The following is a 20,603-nucleotide window of genomic DNA, read 5'->3' as shown; positions in this document are numbered from 1 at the left end:
TGTATTATACATGTATTGCCAATTTCTTTCATTTTTTTGTAATTGTTTAGGTTTGTTGAATATTGCCAACATTGTTTTTTGCAGGGTTTTTTTAATGTCATTTTTAGGTATTGGTTTCTATTCCGTTGTTATCTTTTAGGTTGATTATATATTGCCATTGTTGTTTTTTTTTCTATTTTGGAGTTATTTAAGAGGTTTATTGTAAAATTCCTAATTTGCCTCTATTTTTTCTATTTTTGTCATCTTATAAGTTCAGATCAAAGATTAAGAAAAATAACTACTGACGTTTCAAACAGTTTGAGCATTTTTGGGTGTTTTTTGGGTACTTTTATAGGAGGACTAGGTTTTGTGGTGTGCGCTCATATTGAGAGGAATAAATAATATTGACAGACAGTGGTGTATTTGTACATATTTGGGGGGGGGGGGTGTTGAAACTGAGTTTTTCTTTCTTTAAACAGTTGGGAGGCATGGGGGTGACCTACACTTTGCTGATGACCACCTTGCACCTTTTCATTTCCAAGGCACATATATTTATATATTTACAAAGCCCTGATTCGTGTGCTTTTCCAAAATGTCACACGGATTGATTCGACGGCGACATTACAATTTTAATCAGTGGTGTAGAACCAGGTGTAAGAAACGCAGGCGGCGGCGCTCCGGGCCATAAAGAAATTGGACAAGGCGCCGGGAAATTGTGTCTCCTCCGGAAACAAGTGTTTTGTGATTGTTTACCCCATGTCTTTAAATTGCATTTCTTCCTTTTTAATTTCAGCTCCTCAGCCGCGAGATTGAGGGGGAGAAGGAGAAGGGATAGGGGGCGAGAGAGAGAGGGGGGAGAGGGAGCGCGGGGCAGAGCCAGAGCCAGAGGAGAAATAGGGAAACCTTTTTTTGTTTTTTTTCCATCCTTCCTCCAAAGTATGAACCCTGTGTGATGTGATTCCTGTCCAATGCAAATGTCACGACCTGATGTGGTCACAGCCCATGGGGCTCCACAACAGAACGAGGGGGGAAAAACAAAATTGACAGCTGTTTGTGTGTATTTATGGGTGTGTGTGTGTGTGTGTGTGTGTGTGTGTGTGTGTGTGTGCGTGCGTGTGCGTGTGTGTGTTTGCCTCCATTTTCCATCTGTTCGCGGGGATTTCTGTTATAGGCTGGGATACATATGCTCTCCTGTGTGTATGTGTGAGTGTGTCTATGCGTGTGCATTTGGTGTAGGTGGGTGTTTGTGTGTATGTGTGTGAGAGAGCATATAGGTTTATGTGTGTGTCAGTGTGTGTGTGTGTGTGTGTGTGCGTGTGTGTGTGTGTGTGTGTGTGTGTGTGTGCGTGCGTGTGCGTGTGTGTGTGTATGTGTGTGTGTGTGTGTACAGGTCTATGTGTGTGTTTGCCTTCATTTTTCAACTGTTTGTAGGGATTTCTGTAATAGGCTGGGATACATGTGGGCTCCCGTGTGTATCTGTGAGCGTATGTATGTGTGTGCATGTGTGTGTGTGTTTGCATGCGTGATTGAGCATGTGTGTTCATGTGTGTGTGTGGGTGTGTGTATGGTGATTGGCTGGCTTTGACAATTGCAATTAAAATTACTGCAAAGTGTGTGTGCACGACTGCGGAACAAACCCCACACCCCCAAGTACACAAGAATACAACCACCTCTGAAAAATAATAAAGCCAGTACAGCTTCCAAAATATAAAGTTCCCGTGTACATGTTACATCCTCCAGTACCTTGATGAACACGCGGCGGCCAATCGATGGACTCATGGAAGCAGAGAATTCGGAAACTAAAGTGCTGCGCTCAGCGTCGTCACAACTCCCGAGGCAACGCGCCAAACCTCTTCTTTTTTCCCTTCCCTTTCTTTCACTTACATAACAAACAACCCTACCCCGCTTCTCCCCTTCCCCCCGCCGCTGTCACCAAAAACAAGTTTCAGAATGAGGTCGGTTTGCGTTAAATGAGGAAGCTTCTTCTTTGTTTTGCCGAGTCGTCGATCTGCATCGGCAGCTGTTTTGTATGCTTCGCATCAACTGTCTGTTTACACTTTCCTCAGGGCGAATTGTGCACATTTCTTTTTTCCACTGTTTCTTGTTTGTCTTTGCGTGTGTGTTTGTTGTATTTTTATGTTCTTTGGTATTTTTCCGCCATTTATTTAGATTTAGCATTTTTTTTTAAATGTAAATGTGATTTTTTTTATGACTTATTCTCGACTATTCTATTTCATTTTTTTGATTCCCTGAGGTGTGAATGTTTCCCAACATTGTCAAGAGACTTCCAGGTCGGGTTAATTGAAGAACCTGTCTCGGGCATTGGTGCGAAAGGTGTGTGTTGGGGTAGTGTGACCCAATAAAATGCTTCACGCAGAAATTGGACAAAAGAAGTTAGTTCATTCCTACGGAGAGTGTGCGCGTGGAAAGCATATTTTTCGACTCATGTGACGAGTTTCAGTCCGACAGTACAACCGGAAGTGACGTCAGTCAAGTGAGTTTTCATTGGAACGGGCCTTAAAACGAATAGGCCACGTATATGAAATAATGACGTGGTATTCGGTGTGAAGCAGCCTTAAATGTCGGGCGTGTTGATGATTTCTGTGCAAAATGTGTGTTTGTGACGGCACCGTTGTAAATGGATGTAATAATCAGCTTGGCTTGACAGTACGTGCATGCTGCTGGTTAGTCTTTTGAAAATTGGTTAAATCTCATTGGATTTGCATTTTGTTTTGAATGCTTTGTGTGTCTTGATTCATTTGAAACGCACAAAACAAAAAGTTGGTGTGATAATCTTATGAGCACTTTGTCATGTGGGTAGTTCAGTGAATGGACGATTAATTGTCTCCAGCGTGAGACCAGGTTGCGTTGACGTGCGGTTCTCGTTCTAATGCCAACTGCCCCGGGCTCCACCGTGAAGTCTCTGCCACTAGAGGGAAGCATGCCGCTATTTATACACATCGAGGGTCTATCCTGGATTAATTTAATCAATAAAATGTGTATGTAATATGAAACAAAACCCATGTGTCATTATTACATGTTTTAACTGTGTGTGTGTGCATTATGAATTCAGTGTCACAAAAATAGAGAAAATACAAAGCCTGTTTGAACTTAACGGTGTGGGCGTGGGAGCGGCTATCACACCCATTAGAAGTCAAATAGTTTGTTTGATTTTATGACGACGAGTCACCAAAAGTGATTCACTATTTCTTTTCCGACAAATATCATAACATTTAAACTTGCGTGTGCGTTTAGTCGACAGAGACTTGCATTGTTTTGTTTTGTTCAGCGATCGATTTGCTCCAATTTCCATGGAGCATGTTTCCTAATTAACAGGTACGGACTGGTGTCGGAAAATAATTTATTTTACTGGACAAATTTAAACCTTATCGGTGACGTTTAAATAACAGTCTATGTTACAAACGCAAATATAAAGTACACCTAGGTTGCAGCTTCAGCGAGCACTCAGTCCACGTCTCCCCCGGAGCCCTGGGGATCAGCCCCTGTTACCGGTGTAGGTACCAGATGTGCTCGGCCTGGCAGATTGGCTCGCACGTGCGAGTAGGATGGCAAAACAAACTCTATAGCGCAATGAAAGTGAGGGCCAGCGCATGCCCGCTGAAGTGTGGGTGCCAGTATTGTTTTGTATGAGCATTACTACCAGACAAGTTTATAATTTTTAATTTTATTAAATAGATTTTACCAGGCCAAAAAAAAACGTAATTACCGGAGCCAAAAATCAAGGAAGTGACGTTGTGCTGTAAAGCGCAATGCACTTTTCCCAAACTTTGCGTGCAAGGACACTTGTTTGGGGGGCGGGTGGGAATGAAAAAGATGCCATTCTCCAAATCACAAGTCAGTGTACCATCAAGATGATTCTGAAGCTGTTGTTTTATGGTAAAACGTTACATAGTGTTGCTTTAAGAAATACATTGACTCACAAGTTCCAGGTTGATCACAATATGATGACATCAAGCGCAGCGTCATTTCGGTTTAACCAAGTCCGGGTCTTTTTCATATTGTATTATTTGGTTTATTTTATATGTTCTTATTTGCAATATAACTGTTTAATGAATGTTGAATACTGTGATACTGAACTGATTTTCTTTTTTTTTTTTTGACTATGTACTGCAGCTCACCCCTTGGAGTGTAGAAGGTGGAGACCAGAGATGGCTGGAGAGATTGTATTCTTATAAGCAGTTTATTTGTTTCTTGGTGGAGTTTAATTATGCTCAATTCTTTTTCCCCCCGTTTTGGTACCAGCTTAAATTGCACATATAAATAAATATGCACTTTTTAAACTTGAAGGGTACTATAGTCATATGAATATCTACTGCATTTGTGCATACATGGACAATCATATGACTTCAATGAGAATGTGAAATTGTTGCCACAGAGGTTTGTTGTTCATGTTTAGGTTTATTTGCATTTTATTATATTGCGTGACTTGTATTATTTGATGTCATTTTTGCCTCGTTGTTTTGCAGCGTGCGTGAATCCAACTAAAAAAAAGTTACTACTGACAAATGCATCTTTAACGATGGGTGTGTTCGCCTCGTCGCTCTGCCGTGGACGTTCACGCCGCCTCGCCGCAACACGTTGCTACGCGTTCAAGGCGACGGACCTTGCGCATGCGCCGTGACAGGGGGAACCCTGGCAGAGTTCTACTGGTGACAGCTTGGACCCTTTTTTCCAGAATCGGTTCTTGACGAGTCACTCGGCAGAAAAAAAAAAAAAAGAGTCGAGTTCAATTTTCCGCTTATTATTATGACGCCGAATGCTTCCCCCCCACAGACATTTTATTCGCAGCAATTATTTTGAATTCGTGACTCTTCAGTACGTAATTCCCACGAATTATGCCCATAAATACACATAAATACACAAAATACACAAAATACACAAAAATGCACATAAATGCACATATCTGTATATACATAGGCATATTCCTTCTATCTATTCCATTTTATTTCAATTCATTTTTATTGTATTTTATTATGTATATTTTTATCTTATTCTATAAGTATTCCACTTACTGTATTACGTTTTAGGAGTCAGTTAGTCGGTCTATTAGAAAGGAATTTTCTACTTTCTATTTCATTTTCTATTTTTTCCCAGGACATATTGTGTGCTATCACCGGGTGCGTTGCATTACATTTCACTGCATATATGCATGGAAGTATGTATATGTATGTGACAAATAAAAAATCTTGAACCTTGAATCTTGAATCTTGACTCTTATATTGATTTGGGCGGAGAGATGAAACGTGAACCCCAAAATAATCGACTTTTGTCACAATTATTCGTACAATAATAATTTTGCCACGTTTCTTGGCCAATTTTTTTTTTTTTTTTTTTTTAGCTTCGGACTTTACTGTAGTCAGTGGCGTATCCCTCTGTAATTATTCTCACTTGGTGAGTCTAAGAGTCACTCGCTCGCCGAGAGGTTTGCCGAAGTGACTCCCCACTCCCGAGTCATTTGGACGTTTAACTCGCTGCGGACGTCTCACTCGAGTGTCTCGCACCGCTACCGCGCATGCGCCGTGACAGGGAGGGGGGGGGCGGGGGGCGCCTGGCTGCGTTAGCCGGGCTAGCACGTCGAGCTAGCGGCGGTGCAGTCGGTGTGTGAGCGGCGCGGCGTGGAGAGCCACGGCGACTTCCAGGATCCCGGGCTAATCCCCAGCTGGCCACGGTCTCCGGGGAAGGGACGAGGGCGATAAGAAAACCAGGGGAGAGCACCGGATTTGGCGACTCGGTTTACCCCTCCGCCCCCCTTTTATTGCCGCACAGAAGCTCTGCCCAGTCGCTCGTTTCTCGTCCTCGTTGCCGCGCCGTGTGAGATGAGGCTGCCGAGCGGCAGGCGGAGCGCGGCGGCGGCGGCGGAGGAGGAGGATGGAGAGGACCACCACTCCCCCCCCTCCCGGAATCCCTTCGTGCACGTCCTGAAATTCACCCCCATGGAGAAAGCAAAGGTAATGATTATTCTATATGTATATTTATTTATTTTGATGATTCCAACCCCTCGCCAATGCGAAGGGGGGGGAATCAAATGAAACTCACAACCTTGCCCCTGCTGTCAGTCTGCAGTCAGCCAGCTGAGCTAATGCTAATGCTAGCCCGCTGAGCTAATGCGAACGTTAGTCAGCTTGTGCATACATGTTGCTGCTTGCCTCTTCTGCGTTTCCTTTTATTTATTTTTTTTTTTTTAATGTCTCACAGGCTGGGTCTGTGCTCCTGGCAAATCACCACGGTGATGGATGCGCAAGTCTTTGAGTGCAGCGTTGGCATCTGTTTCAGAATCGAACGATCAATGGGCCGCGATTAATCGTGATAAAAGCTCTCCATCAGCTCGGTTGTCCATGTGTCTGCGGAATGAGAGACATACGGTATGGTTGGAAGTGCGATGAAGTTCTTTTCATATTCGATGTTTGATATTGTGCCCAGATACAGTGTTGCCCAGTAGCTGTTTAGCAAGAACAAGTCCTGTGTGTGTGTGTGTGTGTGTGTATATATATATAGAGTTTGCCAATCCGTGATTTCTCCGATTCTTTATGCTTGTCTAGTGTTGTGCTCTGATCGCAGAACGAGTCCTTTTTAAAACCAGTAACAACACGTGCGAACGGGTGGATCGCTGGAAAACCTGTTAACTTCCGAGGCAACCGTGACAAATGTTAACGTTGGCAATTGATATCGAATTCCATTCCATTTACAGCCGACCCATTTCCCATCGATCTGTTGAATTGGCCGTGGATGTACAGTCCTCTAACCTATTTGGCCTTTTGATTGTTTGCAATAATGTCACAAAGCTGCTATGAAGGCCGGCCTGCAGTGATTGCATCTGATAATCAGATTACAGCTTGCATGGCTGGGAGGTGTTAACCTGTTGGCTGCACAAAACAACCTGTGATTACCCTTGAGCAAGACAACATTTATATTAGGGCACTAATTTGTCCAGTTGGCCCATTATGTACACAATGTGATGATTATCATTTTGTCCAAAATGGCCTTTATACTTCTGTTTAATATGGTTTGTATCATATCCACATCTGAATTTGTCGAGCCTCGGATTTCTGAGTTTGCACAAATCCCTTGGTGTTCAACTCAAACAAAGCTCAGCATAGGCGATAATGGAGAACCAGACTCTGCCTCCTTTTAACTGTGACTTATGCCTCGTAACCAATTGACAGAAGCGGGAAGTTGATAGAGGAGCTCTGTGATGGAGCGGAAACTCACCGTCCCCTGGTGTGGCGGATACTTTTTCGTATTATGCGTTGTCAGATGACCGTGACAATGTCCTTTTCAATAGGAAGTGTTGGAATGGATTAAGTAACCTGTTTACAGTTCATGTTTCATATGAACCTGTGTATAATATGTCTATAATAATGGATGTAACACCAACAGAATAATTGTGTATGAGGCGTTAGACCGGTACTGAGGAATAACAGGTTGAACATCAGCTGGCGCACAGCCAAGAGAATTGATAGGACTTCTGGTTTCTGGCACAGGGCCCAAAAGGCTAAACTTGATTATTTACTTTTCTAACATCAGATAGGACTATTTTTCTGACCGATGCAGTTCATACCTCCATGGAGGAAGTTTTAGGACATTAATACTCATTAACAAATTCCTAGTTCACATTCTGATTGTATTTTAATGCAATATCCTGCAAGGTACACTGTACAAATTGAAAGTATTGAATAGATTGAGCAGCCCTCATGGGCATGGTATGTTGTTTAAGTCTTTCACCTTTGTAGCACAGGGCGTAATACAAATAATAAGGAGGGCTGCTAGGTGGGTGGCTCTTTTTATAATGAAGTGGAAAGCAAGAGATTTGTCTTGAAAATAAATTTTTTATTTAAATACCAATTCCTCCTTCCATGATTAGGTGTTTCTCAGTTTAAAGGGGACACACACAGAAACTGTCTTTTGTTTTTTTCTGAGTGGGATACATTGTGACATCTAATTAAGAAGAATTAAGAATCTTTATTTGTCACATGACGGCACATATATATATATATATATATATATATATATATATATATATATATATATATATATATATATATATATATACACACACACACGCACATGCTTTTCGGGGTGGTGGCCAGTGAAATGTGGCCTCTGCATTTTTCCCGTCCTGGCTTGTCCTTCCTCCTGGGGGGGGGCAGCCAGGAGCAGTGGGCAGCATTCGTGGACGCGCCCGGGGACCTGGTACCAAGTGTCCATCGCTGGTCAGATTACTGATGGTAGGTGGAGGAAACCCCATGTGAGCACGGGGAGAACATGCAAACTCCACACAGAAAGGTGCCTATTTGGGAGATAACCCGCCGGAGCACGGTGCCAACAGCTCCCCAGGCGGGAATCGAACCCAGGACCTTCTTGCTGTGTGCAGCAGTGCAATGCACTGCACCACGTGCCAAATTACTCATATGTATAAAAACAAATCGGCCTCTCCTCAGAATGATCCGAATTTGCTGCTTTGGCTCTGTGAGTGGAATCGGCATGCACCTCAGGGGAAAGTTGGGGACTTTCAGTCCTCGCATCTGGGCGATGATCATTGGCCTTACATGCGTGGTACTGTTGGGATGTGTACATTTTGGGCAAAATTGGTCGACTTAAGACTTGTTTCAATGAAAGGTACACCCAGCTCAGCAGTATCTCCTCAATTGCAATCCTATCCCCAAATCTCAGTATCGCAGTACAGGTACCATAACGTGTGTGTGTTTTTATCTTTTGTTTAATCAAGGTATTACTCTTAAGGCTGTTAAACGTTTGACTGAAAGGGAAGTCTTCAGTCTCAAAAGCCATGGAGCCGTATCTAATATTGTACCCTGATGGAGTTAAGAACATGGTATTGCTTACCTAAATACAAGAGTCTGTGGAATAGACAGTATGAAAGAGCGGGCCACAAGATGGAAAGTTCACTGGCCTGCCAATGCATGGATTTTCCAATGTCCTCATTGGACAAATCTGAGAGGAGTGGAAGCCACAGGCTAGTGTCCAAAAACACTTTCCGCTAAAATCATTAAAACTGGTTCAGACCTCCTTATCTATTGTATTATGCTGTGGTGATTTTGGCTGTTTAATTGAGCCACAAAATTCACTTGCGCAGACTTGGCCAGTATTTGGCAATCGGATGTGTGGTATATGTTTGGGAATGGGCAGACTGAAGATTCAAACATCAGCACACAGCGATAAAATGTCAGTGTCAAAACAGCAAGTGGCTGACAACCAGGCGGCTTTTCCTCCTGAGTTCAGCGTTGGTCTGACTTACTTTACCTTTTCATTGTGGTTTGATTAGCAGGCAGCCAACCCAGCATAGATCCAGTAATCTGTGTTTATCCTGCTAAAGACACAATAAATCAGTAGGGAGTTTATTCCAAGCATATTATATAGACTAGTGTTACTTTAACTATGCTTCTGAGCCCAAAGTGGGTCACCACTGTTTTGGATTGGATTCCGCATCACGATGCTGCTGCTGGTACTCTTTGCAGGTTTTGGTAGCCTGGTTTTCTTGAGCTACGGGCTGGACAGGATCCAGTTTGGGTTTCGAGAGCTGTCAATCAACGTTCAGCCAAACAGAGCAGCTGATCCAGTACATGTGTAAATTTAATGTTGCTGCTATGGTGAACGGTCTTCGCTTGGCCGCTCCCAGCCTCCTGTTAATTGTTTAGTTTTACGGGATTTAGTTTCACCCCGCTTGTAAACTGTGTCATTTATAGGCATGGCTTTAAAGCTGTTAAGATTCCAGTAAGGCTATTGCATCTATCAATTTGTTTACTTCAAGGGAAACTCTGCAGCCCTTGGTCCGTTGTTTTGGTTTGCAATCACTTCAAAATAAAGCCCCAAATGTCCTCACCACTTTATGTCTCAAGGGAGCTCTTGGAACGCAAGGACCTTGGAGTGGATAGTTTGGATTTCTCAACACAGGCATCACAAATGGGGCTAAATCCTGCACAGTTCGACCTGTAATGACAGCAGTGATGTAATGCATCAGACATTTCATTTTTATTTCTTTCAGAAAAATGTCCATTTGCGTGGAGGATATTTGTGGGGGTTTGAGCTTTTTTGTTGGCAACAATTTAATTGCTTCAAACAAAGATTTTAGCTCCTCCAAGCCTAAATAAAAACTAATAGTGCTTGGACGGGTTATTTGAAGTTCCTGTTGAAGGATGCCAGAGACTCTACTCACCTAAAAAGCTGCTGAGATATCTGGTATTTTAAACAGCTTGTTTTGGAAACGAATTCCATGTGGAGGCAAAGACGTGCCTAGCATGCGAAAAGCTTTGCTGAGGCTATGAAAATTCCTGTTGGTCGGCAAAAGTTTTGGGTGTCCTGTTGAGAATGTCAAGTCTTAGCGTACAACAACCTTATTTTTAATGTTGGATAATAACATTAAGAGTTGGTATTCTGCACATGTGTAATTCGGATGCGCTGAATAGAGCCTAACTAAGATGCTAGATGTCGGTTCTGTTGATGTAAATCATCGACACGTGAGCACCTTGTTTCAGAGAGGAATTCAGAGTTCAAAAACTCGAGCTCGACTATCCGTGAACTTGCATCCTAAGTTTTTTTTTCTTTAACATTTTTGAGTGTTTTATTGTGGAGAGGAGTGGAGAGAGACAATGGGGGGTAGAGGAGACAGCAACTTAAGCAAACAATGACATAAAACTGTAAAACTTGGGGGGCTCCTCTGGTTCAGACACTGGCTTGGGGCGGTGCTGGAGTGGCTTGGAGCTGGCGGGGAACGTGGGGTTCTCTGCTGTGGTCCCCTCGTAGCAGTCCCCACACTCAAAATAATTAATGGTCCCCCGTGGCAGGAAAAAGTCATTATCTTCTGATTTACATTTTGGATTCTTAACCGTATATGGAGTGATCGAATGATACACAGATATTCCTGCCTAATTATACGGCAACGTCCAGAACTTCAACGCTCATCGCATCACGCTGGTAAAGGGGCCAAAATTACCGTTTCGACCCGGGTGTCGTGTTTACATCAGAGCCGGTTGGAGCTGGAGCCGATAAAAACCTGTCTATTGCAGGGTCATTTGACCTGGGATTTGAAGCCCGGTGTTAGAAAAAGAAGAAGAAGAATCTTTAATTATCACACAACACAACACACCACACTACAACACCTGCACACACACCTGTTACCTTTCCCATTAATGACAAATGCCGGATGTTAGCGGTTGTTACCGGGTTTTTGGCGCAGTGGGAAAGGGGTAAAAGTTAACCTACTTACTGTTAACAGTGGCCGCTGCTTACTGAAACCGTAGTTTCAAAGAAGCCACAGTTCAGTCTCACATCATGTTACAGTGTAAGTGTGTTGATGGCCACAATCCACTTTCTTAATATTATGCATGGTGTATGTTTTTAGCATTTGCTTCTAGGGCAGTGAGAAATCTGAGGTGAACATGCTTTGTACTTTCACGTGGATCATGGACCTCCTTTTACTAAAATGCCTGAATTCAACAACTCCAAACTCGGGCTCTTTTGCCGTTGTAGCGAACATTCTGTTTTAACTCTAAGTGACATCTGTACATTCTCATGCTTCTGGATGAATATTTGAACAGATGCATAATCCAGTGGTTCTCAAACTTTCATCTTTTATCATAGGGGAGGAAATGCATTCAGGATTCCATTTTGCCTCTGGTGGAAGCGTTGACGATTTTGGGTTGTGGCAAGTTTGATTTCTCCATTTTGAATGTCTTCGGGACATACTTACGTTACCTTGACATAAAAGCGGGAAAGATGTGTGGAGTAACTTTTAGACTCGGCCTCTAATAATAATCATTAAAATACCCCAACAGAAATATAATCAAAGGGAATATAGACAATCTGAAATGAATAACAAAGCATGTGTGGGCCCTACAGTAACAATAGTATAGTTTATGTATATTGTTGCCTTTCTTACAGTAGGAACAGAACTATTAATAATGCAGGCTGTTTAATCTGCTTCCAAACAGAGAATTGCACAATTCCATCTCAAACTAGGCTACCATACACAAATGTGCATCCTATTTCCGCCAACCAACCAGGCTGCGTTTGTAGCTGCATTATTTTATTTATTTTATTTTTTCTGCTGTTTTTGTTTCTCAGTCCTCAGGGTGGGTGTGGGGGGGTGTACAGTAAAGCAACATTAGGTGGTGAGATGTCCTAATTTCATTCATAGAAATGTCTTCCACCAGCCCAGCTCTAAATCTACAGCAAATCGGGAAAATCGCTGCCTAGCCCACTCATCTTGCTTCGCGGCATGCCCCTGCCCACACCCCTCCTCGTCCAAGGCAACCCTCTTACAGCTGTACATAACATTTGTCACTGAATTCCTTAAGATTTAAAGTACAGGGCTTCTCAGATAGGCCCTCTTCAGATTTGATGAGACGGGAGGCTGCCCGAGGCCCAGTAGTGATTGCAGACATGCCAAATATTGACACAAGATAAGCTCCGATATCGGGGAGTCATAAAAGGGCTGTAGAGATAAACGGCCGTCGTGTGTATAAAGGCAGCAGCTTGTAAATAGCGGGTGGTTCGCGCGGGGGGAGGGGAATGTCATGTATGCACACATGTGTTAATGTTGTGAGATTGGGACATAATGTATTTCCAGTTCATTCTTTCAATTTGTCAGTTTTGGATTCATTGACCAGTTATTTTTGATTGCAGTTACCATTGTATTTCATTTCCCTTCATGGTTTGTTTGAAATACAAAAGCAGACCTATGTCGACACTTTATCTCAATTTCGTTGTACAACTGGACCATAGAGACCATTTATTTATTTATTTATTTATTTATTTATTTACCCCCCCCATTTTTATTTTCCATATTGTCTCTTGCAGATTGCGCTCATGACGGTCACGTTATTCCCCATCCGTCTGTTCATCGCGGCGTTCATGATGCTCCTGGCTTGGCCCTTTGCCTTCCTGGCCTCGATGGGACGCTCTGAGACCACCGTCGAACACCAGTGCCTGTGGCGGAGGTGGGTTGTGTGTGTGTGTGTGTGTGTGGGTGTGTGGGGTGTGTGTGTGTGTGTGTGTGTGTGTGTGTGTGTGTGTGTGTGTGTGTGTGTGTGTGTGTGTGTGTGTGTGTGTGTGTGTGTGTGTGTGTGTGTGTGTGTGTGACTATACCATAGTGTGGGAGCTCTTTCCTGTTTAGAACTGACTTGATAATTACGCCTGCATGCCAGAGGTTCTCCACCTCTGACTTTACCCCTACATAAGTAATGGTTTCAGAACACTTTTATTGTCACTTGTTCTAGCTCTAGCTTCTGCTCTTCATTCACCATATGCTTTATTATTTTTAATATTAGAATTTATTCCAATTTTTAATGCTCAAATTTAATTCAAGGGGGGGGGGTGCCTTAGGCATGGTTCCGCAGCTCCGATCAGAATGGTCTTTTCTCCAGACAAAGCAAATAAAAACTCTTGATGTATTTAATTTACTCCTGTTTCCTGCTGCTGTTCCTCTGGAGCAGATCATTGCTTACGACAAAATCCTGCCCCCGTTCTCACGGTCCGGTGGCAACTGCAGCTGCGTTTGAGGTTGGGAACCTCTGCACTAGAGGACATCTGCGATGGTCATGTTTATTTCCCACTTTCATCGCCACATCTGTGGAATTACTGGACATTCTGATCAAAGGCGCACTCTCCTTTGTACACACAGTGAATGCCATAGGAGAGGGAAACGCACTGGTGCACTCTCGTGAGTCTCCGCCGACACGGACTTCTCTAATGTGTGTTCACTGTGCAACAAACTGGATGAACTTCTATTGAACTTTATTGTTCATCACATGTGAATTGATTTGCTAATGGTAGCCAAAGCATTTATATTAAATTATTTATTTATATCAATAAATACACAGTCGAATGGCATTTTCAGCATTCGAGTAGCAATTGATATATATATTTTTTATTTATTTTTATTAATTCTATTTATTAATTCTGCTCTCTGAATGGAAGGGCACGATTCTTTCACAGAGGAGAGGTGAGAGAACAGCTCCCGAATCGAGGCTGGGTGTTGCTTAAACCAGTGCTTTTCAACCACTGTGCCATGCCGCAATAGTGTGCCTTGTAAATGTTTCTTATTCCATTTAAAATAAATATATAATGGAAACTAGCTGTTGTGTTGCAATATCAAAATTGCAAGGCTGAGTTGTGGATGGAATAATTTCATTCTTTGGAAAAAAATTCATTTTGGGGATGAAAAGTGTAAATATGCCAAATGCCTAGACCTTTTTTCACCTTAGTCGAGGACTTGCCTGCCGACACTTTTGTCTAAGTCACCCCTAACTCCTGAGTCATTTAAAATATTTGTTCACGACCAACGGATCGTTTGCGAGGGTTTGCAGCATTTTGTGACATGTTTTAGTGGTGAACAGCATAGCGGTGCGCTGTGGGATCATTTCCCATAAAAAGTGTGCCGTGCAGAGAAAAGGTTGGGGAAATGCTCGGTTAGACAAATGCCCAGAACAGGTACAGTTTGAAGTATTATTTCTCCAATTCCTAAAAGACCTATTTGCCTACCTGTCTGGGTTGGTGAAAACACTACCCTTCAACTACTTTGTCAGTGTCTTTAATTATTAGCTTTACAGAAATGCAGCCTCCTATCATGACTGAAGATTTGCAAGTGCACCACTGCATCAAAGAAACAGTCAGAACAACTTTACATTTTCCAGATTTCAATCTTTAGACAGTTTGCATTTGACTATGTTCTCTATCGTCTACTTACTCTCTTCTCAGGCAGAATGGGAGAATGTCTGCATGGAGTTGAAGAATACATAGTTTTTATTTTCTCTTTCACTTGATAGTAAACAACAGAGACGAAACCCAAGTGGTAACAGTTATTTATCCCATGATAACTTGGTGCCTGGTTCAGCTTCATACATTTACACCTAGACACAGCTGCCATCACACTATATCAGCTGTGCACTCCTCCACTGAACTGCACAGAGCAAAACATTTTTTTGTTTCTTATCAAGAAATGAAACATTGTTATTTTTCATTCTCCTCAAAGAAGGGGGAGCCATTTCTTATTGTTTATTATGAAAATAAACACGAGCATGTGGAAAATCTGCATAGGACTGTTGCGGGTGGAAAATTTTGTGTGTGGAAATTCTGCAGTTTTATGCTGCACTGCTGTAAAACAGGCTTTGTACTAGAATAAGAAGGTCCATGATGGCGATTCACAAGGACACAAATATTATGCAAATATTATTACTTACGCACACTGAGTTTAAACTTTTTATGGTGCGCCTATTTTGTTTTAAGTTTATTCTTGATAATATTCTCAAACAGATGTCGTACATTTTTTGGGTTAAACATGCTTTTGGGCAAGGAGGAACCTTTACACACCGTTAAACCAGAGAACAGATTCTAAATAATGTCAACAAAAGAATATTTGTTGAGCTTTTTGACAGAGTTGGAAAGGCATTCCAAGACTGGAAGATTGGAATTCGAGACCCCTAAAAGATCCCCTCAAAGTCTTGGGAGTGGGTTTACACTAAATGCAACAGCTAATAGCAGCCCCCCCCCCCCCCCCTTCCAAGCCCCAAGACTAACTAACTTTTAAGCTAATCCAATGTATGCAAATACATTTCCAACTGTGATACAGAGATCCCTGAGCTCCTTCAGTCTCACATCACTCATTGACTGTGTGTTTGTGTTGTTTAAGGTAGCCTAAGAGAGTGTTCTTTCTGGTCCCTTTCATGAAACCAGCTGTTTTTTTTTTAAACCAGCTGGTTTGAACCCCTACTCTTCTTCTCTTCATTGAGGATAGCCTTTTTTTGCCTATGGTGAGGATCAGGTTCCACTGATTTAATGTTTGGTCATACAAGTATAACACTGTGGACATTTGGAAACCTGAGAGGAAAGGCATCATAATGAGCTGGTGTCCCCCAAAGGGCAGGGTGGGGCAGGGAGGGTGTGTGTACCTGCCCTGCTTCAGGCCCAAGCTCCTGACCTATTTGCCATCTCAGTTTTAGAAAAATATCCATCGGTTTCTGGGTTAGAATCCAGAACCAGTTCTCATCATCTCACTTCCTAGGAGTCATTTTAAGAAGTTGCTATAAACAGCTGCATGATGTAGCTCTGGGATTATCAGGCTCAGTCTATGCTACAACTCCCTTTACAAAACTGAGAAGACCCTCTTTCATGGGCTGGACTGACAAGCTGGTGTTGGAACACATTTAAAATGATAAGGAATGTTTTGATTTGTATTGTATCACATCTTTCTTGGTGTTTCTGTTACCCATTTTGACGCAATATGTTCTCGGTTTCAACATCCTTTATGCAAATATCTGAACTTGATAGACTGTTCTTATGCCGCTAGCTGCTTGGTCATAATATCCACATTACTAATGATTGTTTCTCAAACATGTCTTGTGTATAAATATTTTATCAAAGCACCAATAGCCATTCCTAAAATATTTTCTAATTATTGATATTGATTTATTCGTCGAAAACTACTGTGATATTTGATCTTGAAAATATCAATCAGGGCTTGACAGTAATGGTTGCCCGGTTGCCAGATTGAGTCATTTGGCAACCATTTTGTGGCCTCTGGTTGCCCCCTTTGGGAACCACTTTTTAACATAAGAAATAGGTACAGTAAAATGTGCACCTCAAAATAAAGGAATTTGTTCCATTAGTGATATAAATATTATATGATATGATAGAAATATTGCTGTTAAAGTCCACTGTAGAACCAGAATGCTACCTTTCTTCATCATCTGTGATGTGAAAACATCAGATTTCAACACAGCCAGAGAAAGTGAGTGTGCGTCCTGCTCATAGTTGAGTTTTTAAATCCCAGTGCATCCCTCCTGCCGGGCGGCTGGCAGCACTGTCAGCCGAAGAGTAGAGCAGAGCAATGTCAGTCAGGGATACAAACAACTCGCTTTTCGGCGAAGTACGCTTTTTTCATGTCAATTTGGGTGACTCGTGTGAATCTTCCAAACCTATCGGAAGATTTTTGGGGAGGGGGGGCGGGGTGACTCATTTTTGCATTTTTATTTTTCAGCCATCTGAGAGACAGACGCCATCCGCGATCGATTAATTTGTGGACTCTATTATGTTAGAAGGTGTGGACACAGCTCTAGTCTCCGGTTGAAAGTGCTATAAAGCAGGGAGCGATGCTGCGTTCACATGCTCAGAAAACTGTAGTGCCCGTCACAAGTGATGCGCTCATTGGAACTCGGAAAAACCATTGGCTATATTTCTATAAGTTATTTCAGATCTTTTTTCACCATACATGTGTTTGCATCCCTGTACAGTTAACTGAAACTAAACTAAAACTAGGTTTGAAAAAAGATTTTAATTAAAACTAGACAACACAATGAAAACTAACTGAAATGATATTGTGGACTTAAAAACGATCTAAAATAAAAAATATACAGGAAATGTTTTAGTCCTTTTTCTCAGCAATATGGTCAAATTTGTCAACATATAGCTCTTACAGTACAATAATCAGTTCGGGTTTTTGTAGACAGACAGCATTAATAATGAGTATATATACTGTGTGTGTGTTTATTTATATATATATATATATATATATATATATATATATATATATATATATATATATATATATATATATATATATATATATATATATATATATGTGTGTGTGTATACGCATACACACACACACACACACACAAATGGATAAGAACAAAACATTGGACTACTCTGAAGTGGCCTTCTATGAGCCCTGATCTGAACCCTATCGAACATCTATGGAACAACCTGAAACATGCAGTCTGGAGAAGGCACCCTTCAAACCTGAGACAGCTAGAGCAGTTTGCTCAGGAAAAGTGGGCCAAACTACCTGGTTGAACTACCTGGTGCAGAAGTCTAATTGAGAGCAACAGAAATGATTGCAGTGATTGCCTCTAAAGGTTGTACAACAATATATTAGGTTAAGGGTCCTATTCTTTTTGTCCATGCCGTTTTCATTTGTTTTATTATGTAACATATTCTGTTGAATCAAAAGCAAATCTGTTTCTATTAAGTGTGTGTGTGTGTGTGTGTGTGTGTGTGTGTGTGTGTGTGTGTGTGTGTGTGTGTGTGTGTGTGTGTGTGTGTGTGTGTGTGTGTGTGTGTGTGTGTGTGTGTGTGTGTGTGTGTGTGTGTGTGCTAGCATTAAATCCTATTATAAAATGTTATTTTTCTCAATGTTTCCATGTGACTTAACTGACAGAATACTCAATTAAAATAATCTTTGTTAAGAGCCCTTCACTCACACACACTCATGCAGCTGACTCCCTAGTAGCCTCATCTCTATGCTTTCAAGGATCTGTTATAAATCATCCGTCTTATTAGCCAGCCCCAGCTGGTTGAGAGGAGGAATCAATAAGTGTGTCAATAGGAGTCTCATTGGGCTTGTCTCGTTGCCTTACTGGTATGGTTTCTCTCTTTCTCCTCCAAGCCGCCTCTGAACTCTTCATCTTAATTTTTTGCTCTTATTTTATTCCTTCCCTCCTGCTATATCTCTCCTCTCTTCTGCTACCACCTCCTCTGGCAGCACCTTCTGTCCTTATTCTCTTGCTGTGTCATCCCTACATTCTTGGTACATTCCAAATGAAGCAAATTCAGGTTATTGTTTTCATAAATACAAATTCCTTTATTTCTATATAATTGTGTGAGATAGAGATAATAGATTATTCCATATAACCCCGCCCTGCAAATGCATAATAATGATTCCGGGAACGTTCTCTCTCTCGTGACAAACCTTCCCTTCCTCTCGTTCCAGACTGGCGGATCTGGCTCTCAAGCTCATCATGCGGGTCATGTGGTTCGCAGGAGGTTTCCATTGGGTGACGGTGAAAGGTCAAAGGGCGTTGCCCGCAGAGGCACCCATCCTGACCCTGGCACCCCACTCGTCTTACTTCGATGCCATCCCAGTCACCATGACGATGGCCTCGATTGTCATGAAGGCGGAGAGCAAGGATATTCCGCTCTGGGGCAGTAAGTAAGATATGAGGAAGGTCCATCTTGTCTATTAATTTAATTATTAAAATATATGTATTTGGGGCATCAGAAAAAGGTTTGAGTTCCAGGGCTGAGAAAGAATGTTATAATTAACAGGTAAATACAAAACCTAATATCCAGCCTTAAAAATATACATTTAATTTACAAGCGCGGTGCGCATGAAGTGAGCCGCCTGTTTATTACAACAGTTAACCATTACATTGGTTAAACTTATGAGGCTTTATTTATTAGTTTACTAATGTACACATTAAAATTACATATTGACATAATTTGTACTGTAGATTGTTTTCCCGGTCAGGCGCATTGCCCGTGGCCGCAGACTCGCGATCAGCATGCCAAAACAGCATGTTTTTATTCTAGATGTAGGTTATTTGGTTTACTACATTTGCTTGTGGAACGAAACACCCACAATGCGTAATGGGTAATGTCCGCGCGGACTTTCTGAACCTGCTCCGTCACTCTCTCCCAGGCCAGGATCCCGGCTGGGGACAGGTTGGAAGTGTTAACATAAAGCAGTACATCTCGTCAGTTCTCATACTTCTATACCTTAAGCTCTCTCATATTTCCTCCCAGACCTATTCTCCTTTGTAAGGGTCTTATAAAGGCTTGTAAACCAATGTTGGTGTCAGCGGGGTCAGTCGCTAGCCTCTAATTGCATCTCTGCCGGTGACGGCTGAGGGAACCCTGTTATTTTTGGTCTACGGTCTCCATTGCTACACTTCAAACTGTGTGTTATGTCAATAAAACATCAATACATCATGCAGTGCTAGGCGTACCTCGCTGGCTTTCTCCTCTCCCAAAATATTATATCACTATAAACAAAATAGGAATTTGTTTATCTTTTTGTTAAATTGTGCGAATCATTTTTGCGGTTACTTTATTTATTATTATTTTTCATGTTCAACGGTGGCATGCAATCTAGCATTCTTTTTTGTGAATTATTATTATTATTATTATTATTATTATTATTATTATAATTATTATTTTTATTATAATAGTAATTATTTGGGGGTTGTGACTATGGATGGTTTTGTTTTCCTGGTTAAATGACAGGAAATTCAAATCCGTGGCTGTCTACACGGTTATGCCATTATCCATTGTGTCCAAATCTGGCTTCTAACATTTTTTTACAGTTAAGTCTTTATTTATTCTGTTGAGTGGGAGTCTATTTAGACTGTTGAGTTATGTTTGACTGACTTTGGGGTGAGTAAGGAATGTCAAATTTTTAAGTTTAGGGCTAAAACCCCAGCGGGGGACGAATATAATGTTATAATAGTCCTATCCCCGATCACTGACAATCCTTTAATGTTTATTTAATATTATCAAAGATTACATTGAATCTTCTCTAAAATTGAATGTCCACTGTAGGGCTGCACAATTTTAGCTAAAATTATAATCCCAGTTATTTTGCAAAACAATGTGATCAAAATTATTTCGGGCTGTACCCGATCGACTTCGCACATTTTAGTATTTTTTTCAGTTTTCTTTTATCATAATGTCCGCCAAAAAAAACATTGGCAGTTATCTCTTACGGCCACGATGCACTCGTAGATATAAAAACTTCCCTGAAAGAACAACTTTGGGACTTTTTATCCGTGGAACTAGAGTGGCCGATCGAAATCTTACGCGCCAACACTCTCAAC

General features: G+C 41.6%; 1 protein-coding gene across 1 annotated transcript in view; it reads left to right on the top strand.

Annotated features, from left to right (window-relative positions):
- Nucleotides 1-20,603, top strand: part of LOC307233528 (lysophosphatidylcholine acyltransferase 1) — a gene marked incomplete at both ends in the record, with an annotated part of 75,563 nt that overhangs the window by 26,676 nt on the left and 28,284 nt on the right. The window contains 3 exons of the mRNA XM_080004866.1: nucleotides 5,767-5,948; nucleotides 12,814-12,953; nucleotides 18,722-18,936. Coding sequence (XP_079860992.1) covers nucleotides 5,767-5,948; nucleotides 12,814-12,953; nucleotides 18,722-18,936 — 537 coding nt within the window. The remainder of the gene's footprint in view (nucleotides 1-5,766; nucleotides 5,949-12,813; nucleotides 12,954-18,721; nucleotides 18,937-20,603) is intronic.

This window comes from Zeus faber (assembly GCF_960531495.2).
Source record: "Zeus faber genome assembly, chromosome: 8".
In the NCBI taxonomy this organism is placed as follows: Eukaryota; Metazoa; Chordata; class Actinopteri; order Zeiformes; family Zeidae; genus Zeus; species Zeus faber.
The sequence above is the reverse complement of the archived record's forward strand: the minus strand, read 5'-3'. Positions and strand labels throughout refer to the sequence as shown.